General features: G+C 44.3%; 1 protein-coding gene across 1 annotated transcript in view; it reads left to right on the top strand.

Moving 5' to 3' along the window:
• Positions 1–8,074, top strand: part of BST1 (bone marrow stromal cell antigen 1) — a 17,270-nt gene extending 9,196 nt beyond the window's left edge. Inside the window, exons 5-9 of the mRNA XM_005878140.2 lie at positions 1,070–1,146; positions 1,477–1,569; positions 4,321–4,407; positions 7,156–7,215; positions 7,690–8,074. Of these exons, the coding sequence (XP_005878202.1) occupies positions 1,070–1,146; positions 1,477–1,569; positions 4,321–4,407; positions 7,156–7,215; positions 7,690–7,801 (429 nt within the window). The 3' untranslated portion in view covers positions 7,802–8,074. The remainder of the gene's footprint in view (positions 1–1,069; positions 1,147–1,476; positions 1,570–4,320; positions 4,408–7,155; positions 7,216–7,689) is intronic.
• The last annotated feature ends 350 nt before the right edge of the window (positions 8,075–8,424 follow it).

Raw genomic sequence — 8,424 nt, 5'->3', positions numbered from 1 at the left:
ATATATATATATATATTTCAGAGAGGAAGGGAGAGGGAGAGAGAGATAGAAACATCAATAATGAGAGAGAATTATTGATCAGCTGCCTCCTGCATGTCTCCTATTGGGGATTGAGCTCTCAACCTGGGCATGTACCCTGACCAGGAATCAAACCATGACCTCCTGGTTCATAGGTTGATGCTCAACCACTGAGCCACTCCGGCTGGGCTCGAATAATTGTGATTTTGTTTGCTATATAAAGTAGAGTGGCCCCTGCTTTCTTGGAGGCCCTGGGACACCTGATATCTAGATGTGGGAGTCAGAAATGTCTCTCAGACTGATGCCCATGGGAGAGGATGTGAGAGAGGACTGAGGACAAACTGGAGATCCAGAAATTATCTCCTTGAGGGAAGTCTATTCTTCAGAGAATGTTGTCACCAGGGGTGATGGTAGTCATCAGTAGCTATTAAATGCCAGTGAGTACAGTTCACATTTTCTCCCACCAGGTTGGAACAAATATTAGAAATTAATGAGGGTTAAGTCTTTAGCTCTGTGCCCGGCAAAGAGCTGTCTACTATTAAATGTTCCCTGTATTGACTAGGTGGCCCACAGACTTCAGGGTCCCCTGACCCATCGCTGCCAACCAACCCCCTTTCAGGGCTATCTATGTCTCTTTGGGTCCCATTTCCTGCTCTGCATTTCCAGGTGTCCACCGGGTCCATTGTTAATCAGGGTAAGAGGGACTTTGGTCAAATCCTCCACCACAAATGCCATTGGGAGCTAAGCAGAGGGCCTGCTCTGGACAAATGCATTATATATTCATCCAGTGCTCTCCAGGCCGCTCCGATGGGAGCCCTGTGTTTGCACCCACTCCCCATAAGCTCTGCTTTGAGTACAGGCTCCAGACAGTTGGCTATGGATGCGTTGTCACCTGGACGTGGATCATAAGGGCAACTCAGGGCACATACAAGAATCAACCAGGAAATGCATGTATAAGTGGAACAGCATATCGATGTCTCTCTCTTTCTCTAAAAACATATATATAATTTGTCCATTTCATAGCTGAAAAAGGACTCATTTCTTCTTGCAGTATGCACAGGACAGTTCTGGGGTGATCCACGTCATGCTGAATGGTTCAGAGCCAACAGGAGCCTATCCCGTAAAAGGGTAAGAACGTCAGCACCAACCAATACAGTAGAGATGCCAAAATGTTTATCTAGTTGTTTTGGAAGGAGGCTTATGAGAATGGTCCTAATCCCCAACTTAAGCAAAACCATTGAAAGACCTGGAGATCAGATATACTGGTATGTTTATCCAGTTACACCATTAACAGATGATGAATGCATGAATGAAATAAGTAACCTAAAAAGTTAAAGCTAAAAAATAGCCCCCAAAGACTTGAAAAAAAAAAAAGTATTGTGTAACTCAGCTAACATTGAAATGGCAAAAGTATCATATTGCTTTAGGACTTTGAGAAATGTCTTTCCTGTTTTTCAGGTTTTTTGCAGATTTTGAAATTCCCTACCTCCAGAAGGATAAAATCACACGAATTGAGATCTGGATTATGCATGAAATCGGGGGACCCAACCTGTAAGCTATGGTGCTCTTGCGGAGGGTAATCCTGCAAACCTGCTTTTCCCAGAGGGGATATGCTTGTCTGTTTTGCACTTTCATTTTTGGGAAAACAATATTCTCTTTTTAAAATTTTTTTATTGATTGATTTTAGAGAGAGGAAGGAAGAGAGAGAGAGAGAGAGAGAGAGAGAGAGAGAGAGATCTGTTGCACTTAGGCATTCATCGGTTAATTCTTATATGTGCCCTGACCAGGGATCAAACCTGCAGCCTTGGTGTATCAGGATGATGCTCTAACCAACTGAGCTATTGTGCTCCCAGTAAAGTGAGGCAGGGCCCTGCCTTTGGTATGAATATGAATATCATGCCTGTTGGCCACACCTGTTTGCCTTTATACAACCCAACCCCTGCTTAATCACAAAGGGGGGGGGCAGCAAGAACCCCTGTTGATGAAAAAGTGGGGAAATGGACACCTCATACTCTGCTGGGGTGATCAGCTTGGGGTTCAGTGTGGTGGTGCCTATCAAGAGCCTTAAAATACATTCAAATCTTGGTACCAGAAAACCTACTTTCAGGACTTGATGCTAAGGAAGCAAATAATGAAGGATGTGTATAAAAATGAAGCTTTATCAAGGTTTGTTGTAGTGTGCATGAGATTGAAATATACGAATGAACTTGATCTTTAAGAGGTGTCTGGTTTTAGGGATTATGTTCCAATTATGGAAGGGAGTGTACATAGGAATTAAGAACAAGGGCAGGCATGTCTGTATGTCCACAGACAAGGGCAAATGCAGAAAACGAAATGCACAGACAGCAAAACTCCACTGTTATATTTCAAATCTCATGGGTATAAGTATATTTAAAAGGTCTAGAATGACATACATCAAAATATTAGCAGCAGTTACCTCTGGTGATGTAAGATTTGTTTGTTTTTTTCCCCCTTTTGTTTATTTGCACTTTCTAATGTTTTTTTGAATTGCATGTTTTGTTGCCATATAAAGCTTAACTTAATAGGTAGGTAGGACAATTGGCAGTTGGCACCAATACAGTAGAGATGCCAAAATGTTTATCTAGTTGTTTTGGAAGGAGGCTTATGAGAATGGTCCTAATCCCCAACTTAAGCAAAACCATTGAAAGACCTGGAGATCAGATATACTGGTATGTTTATCCAGTTACACCATTAACAGATGATGAATGCATGAATGAAATAAGTAACCTAAAAAGTTAAAGCTAAAAAATAGCCCCCAAAGACTTGAAAAAAAAAAAAGTATTGTGTAACTCAGCTAACATTGAAATGGCAAAAGTATCATATTGCTTTAGGACTTTGAGAAATGTCTTTCCTGTTTTTCAGGTTTTTTGCAGATTTTGAAATTCCCTACCTCCAGAAGGATAAAATCACACGAATTGAGATCTGGATTATGCATGAAATCGGGGGACCCAACCTGTAAGCTATGGTGCTCTTGCGGAGGGTAATCCTGCAAACCTGCTTTTCCCAGAGGGGATATGCTTGTCTGTTTTGCACTTTCATTTTTGGGAAAACAATATTCTCTTTTTAAAATTTTTTTATTGATTGATTTTAGAGAGAGGAAGGAAGAGAGAGAGAGAGAGAGAGAGAGAGAGAGAGAGAGATCTGTTGCACTTAGGCATTCATCGGTTAATTCTTATATGTGCCCTGACCAGGGATCAAACCTGCAGCCTTGGTGTATCAGGATGATGCTCTAACCAACTGAGCTATTGTGCTCCCAGTAAAGTGAGGCAGGGCCCTGCCTTTGGTATGAATATGAATATCATGCCTGTTGGCCACACCTGTTTGCCTTTATACAACCCAACCCCTGCTTAATCACAAAGGGGGGGGGCAGCAAGAACCCCTGTTGATGAAAAAGTGGGGAAATGGACACCTCATACTCTGCTGGGGTGATCAGCTTGGGGTTCAGTGTGGTGGTGCCTATCAAGAGCCTTAAAATACATTCAAATCTTGGTACCAGAAAACCTACTTTCAGGACTTGATGCTAAGGAAGCAAATAATGAAGGATGTGTATAAAAATGAAGCTTTATCAAGGTTTGTTGTAGTGTGCATGAGATTGAAATATACGAATGAACTTGATCTTTAAGAGGTGTCTGGTTTTAGGGATTATGTTCCAATTATGGAAGGGAGAGTACATAGGAATTAAAAACAAGGGCAGGCATGTCTGTATGTCCACAGACAAGGGCAAATGCAGAAAACGAAATGCACAGACAGCAAAACTCCACTGTTATATTTCAAATCTCATGGGTATAAGTATATTTAAAAGGTCTAGAATGACATACATCAAAATATTAGCAGCAATTACCTCTGGTGATGTAAGATTTTTTTTTCCCCTTTTGTTTATTTGCACTTTCTAATGTTTTTTTGAATTGCATGTTTTGTTGCCATATAAAGCTTAACTTAATACACTGTAGGTAGGACAGTTGGCAGTTGCACTGGTCAGGGGCACTTCACGGAGGACTGTTGGTGGGTGGGGCCAAGAAACCTTGTGACGCACCTAGCACCTGCGCATGATCCTGCAAGGCCCTCCCGGGGCACTCGACATGCAGCCTTTGGACTGGGTGTTGGGTGCTCAGAGCAGCCCCTTTGGGGTGCTGAGGGGTTACTGCAAGCAGCACTTTTGGGTCCAGATATTTCTCCAGAAGAGGAGACTATCCCAGAAGCCCATGGCCAAAATACATTTTAATTAACCTAGAAAAGACTCCTTCCGTCCTCTTATTTTGTATTTCTGTGTTTGTGTTTTAGGGAATCCTGTGGAGAAGGCAGTGTGAAAATCCTGGAAGACAGACTGAAGGGGATGGGTTTTCAGTACAGCTGTACTAATGATCACCTGTACGTGTCACATTATCATCAGTGCAGATCATCGGTGGTTTTGGAGGGTAGGGGGTTGTTGAAAGGGTTTTAGGGGCATCAGCTCTGAAGACCAAGGGGCCGTGCCTTCTGGGTTGTCACTGGGTGGGGGGAAGGTAGGTGCCTTCTGGCCAGGGTTCTGCCTGGCTCCACCCACTTCGGTCCAGAGCCCTTTTTAATTATGGAAGGACAGAGGGAGCAGCCCTTTCTCATTTGCGCATATCCAGTGTGCCCTTCACCTGGGAAGGGCACAGTGAGTAACCCGTGAACAGGAAGCATGGTGCCTGCACCTTTGAGTGCCACACGCCTGTGGGGTCCTTCCCCATGACAGGTGCTAAGGTGGCGTTTGTCTGAGATACTTGCAGGCAGGTACATCTTGACTGTAGGCCAATAGGAAAATAGTACTAGCTACCGTTGAGTGAGCGCATTGTGGGCCAGAAACTTTATGTACTTAAAATCAGATATCGTTTGCGGGCATTTCTGATTCTTGGAAATGTTGATGAGTTTGGCTCAAAGCCTGGGAGAGTGGGAAGCCCTGCCTTCAACTGGGAATTCCTCACCTATGTCTGCTCCCTGCTTGGTTCCTGGAGACTGGAGTCCAGCACTTCAAGGCTTAGCGGCTCTCCCCAACGTCTGAGGGTGAGGCAGGGTGCCAGTTACCGCTGCCTCTCCTCCGGCGCCCACAGCCGTCCAGCTGGCTCTGCCACCCTCCGCCTTCTCAAGGACGCCAGGGGCTGGGTAATCTTCCCGTTCGAGCGAAGCCCCTGGAAGTGTGGGTCTCCCCCAACTCCTGCCTCCCCAGGAAAATGAGTCCCTCAAAGCTGTTCTCTTAAACCCACAACTCGAAGTTGTCCATTTTATTCATCTATTGTTGTTAATGCTTTCAGTAAGCTCAGCAGTCAGCTGTTGTTACCACCCAAAGGCATGTGAAAGCTAATAATCTTTTTTTAAAAGAAATATATATACAGAAAAATGTACAAACCATAGACATCCAGTTGAATGAATTTTCACAAGTTCAACATACACGTGTAACCAGCACTCAGATCAAGAAACAGAATGAAACTGGGACCCCAGTGCCTTCCCTGGCCTCCCTTTCAGTATCTCTCTAAACGAGCAAGGTCATGGGTTGGTTTTGTCTGTTTTAAAGCTTTATATAAATAGCCCCATTTTATGGATGTGCAGAGTAAGGATCAGAGAGGTTAAGTAAGTTTCCCAAGGTCACCGTTCAGTGGCAGACAGACCTGAGTTTTGAACCCAGCATTGTGTGGCCTTGAAGCGTGCTCTTCCTTTCTTCCTATTGTAGGACTCTTCTTTCTTCATGCACCAAATTTTAGTAAATTTTGTAAAAGTTATTTCTTACTTTCAAACAGCTCAAGGGTGGAGAAAATTGTGGCTAAAAATTTCACATTGATGGCCACTTTGCTTTGGTTCAGGAACGTCCGGAGGAGGCTGTCTTATTTTAAGTCATTGATCCCGGTGGGAGGCCCTGCCAGAGTCCAAGTTCTCCTTCCTGGCTCACAGCTGCCCTCAGGGTCTCAGCCTGTTTTTATTTCCCCTTTTAGGTCCCCGCCTAAGCTGGCCTCAGGACTGTAGCCTTGATGCCCGGCCCAGCTCCCATTTCTTTACTGCCCTTGAGCTCGGTCAGTGTTCAGGTGGTCTTTGTGTTGCTCCTGGGAGCATAGAGGAGGTAACAGAAAATTTAAATGACAGAGATTAACGAATCAGACTCTAAGCTCCTTGTACATGAGAACTCCTGCCCCTCAAAATGTGGGTGATGTAGCCTCTTGCAAATTTTGACGAGGTCTTATCTTTGCATACCCCGTCTTGGCTCCTGGTTGGTTTCTGCTTAGCACTGTACTGAACCAGACTTAGTACAACTCCATGAGTTTTGGAGGGCACAACACAATAACTACTTTATAAAAATAGCTGTGTTGTATAGACTTTACTGAAAAGTGGGCATGTCCTCCGGAGGGGTCATGTAGCATGTCATAGAGTGAACAATGTATTTCCTGTTCACCCAAAGTCCCCTCCAGTCACCCTGCCATGAGAGAGCCTCTCTTGGGGCTGCCTCCTATCTAATGTCCAGTGTGCCACCTCTGCCTTGCTCCTCTGTTGTCTGCTGTTTCCCTCCCCCGCCCCCCAGCTGCCCGGGGACCCCACATCTTCCTCTTCCATGGTCCATAGTTTAGCTTGCTTTGCTGAAGCCTGGACAACAGCCATCATCCATGTGCTTCAAGTCCAACCTTCTGCCCTCATTGAGGGTTTTTCCCCAGTAAAATAGTACATCCATGCAGAAGTGCATCCATGCTTGGGCCCCAGAGTGAGCCTGCAAGGTTCAAGTTCAGCTCCCCGACTTGCTACTGTGAGCACGTGGGCAAGTCCTGTGGACAGCTTTCTCCACTGTAAACTGGAGATGATAATAGTACCAGTTCTATGTCGTTGTTGTGAGGATTCAATGATATAATTGATGTAATTAATATATGTAATTCTCGGTACATAATGCTGGCTAATATTTTTTAAAAGAAACTGTGTTCTTCACAGGTCAGAGACTTTATGTCCCTAGGATTTTGCAGGAACACCACAAACATTTGATGATTGAAAGCCATTTAAACAATCCCTTGCCAGGGAGAGGTCAATGGGGGAAAAAGGAGACTCATGTAATACTTCAAACAATAAAAGGAATTAAACAAACAAACAAAAACGAATCCCTTAAATCTTTTCATTCTATAGGCCGGTGAAGCTCTTAATGTGTGTGAACCACAGCACGCATCCTGACTGTGCCTTAACTTCGTAAGTAAATGTCCTAACCCGACCTCATTGCTTCCCCCGGGATACCCAGTCCTTACTCTATAGAACACGGATGAATTGCAATATGAGTTGCTAAATGCCGACTGTAGGGTCAGGTTTGCACTTCTTTGGCCTGGTGCAGGTATGACCCAGCTGAGCCTAACTCCCACCATGCACTGCAGAGCTGAGCCTGCCCTGGTGCAGCAGAAATTCTAGGAGGACCTTTTAAAATGATTTCTTATTCCTAATATGTTATAAAATTACATACATTTTTTTGGGGAAAGGTAAAGCATATGCATGGGATGAAATTCATAGTATAAAAAAGTTGAGAAAGCGAACAATTTTCCTTCCTCTGTTCCTAGCCATCCAATTCCCTTACCACCAAAGTATAAGGTGGGTGCCCCTTCCCCCCCCCCCCCCCTTTTTTTCAATTGGGTAGTAGTGTGAATCCTGACAGTTTTTTTTCTTTTTTTGTAGCTCAGTGCCTGATTATGCTTTGATTGCTGAAACATCCACTTCTACAATGGCTATTTCCAGTGGACAAGCCACCAGCCACAAGACTGAAGAGCCAGCGCCCAGCCCCCTTTGAGTTCACTGAGTTTTAGAGATCTTGGTTGATTCAATAACTGCTCATTCAGGCCACTGTTTTTTCTACTTGCTCTCGCTTTAAATCCCCTCTCTTAAGTTTTAAATTCACCAGTAAAGACTGAGTCCCCAAAACCCTAGGCCTTCACCCATGACCGGAGTAAAAGCAGAACCCCAGACCTGTGTGTGTTCTCGCTCTACCCACAACTTCACTGTGTGTCCCAGGTACGCTGGGTAATTTCCAGGTCCTATAAGTAATAAACTTTCCCCCCTCAAAGTTCTGTGATGGTTATTGCTAAAGGGCATTTTGCAACCATGAGAAGAACCACAAGGGTTGGCACAGCCACAGTGCTGGATATTGGGAAGCTGAGGCTGGCACAAAACATGGGGATTATCTATGTCTGAATCTATACCTGTACCTAATTCTAGGTAGACTTACAGGTAAAACATAGTGCTTTATTGTCATTTTCATTTGTGTTGGCAGGAAGATTTCCCTTTCATTTCTTTCCATCTGCTAAAATCATACTTACCTTTGAGGACCCAACTCCAAATGCCCCTCTCTACAGGGCTTTCTGAGTCTACAGGGAGATGGAAGAGCTCCCTTCTCTGTGCTCCAAGGACTTTGTA

This window comes from Myotis brandtii, unplaced genomic scaffold (genome assembly GCF_000412655.1).
Source record: "Myotis brandtii unplaced genomic scaffold, ASM41265v1 scaffold547, whole genome shotgun sequence".
Taxonomy (NCBI): Eukaryota; Metazoa; Chordata; class Mammalia; order Chiroptera; family Vespertilionidae; genus Myotis; species Myotis brandtii.
This window is presented reverse-complemented; position numbering and strand designations above follow the sequence as displayed.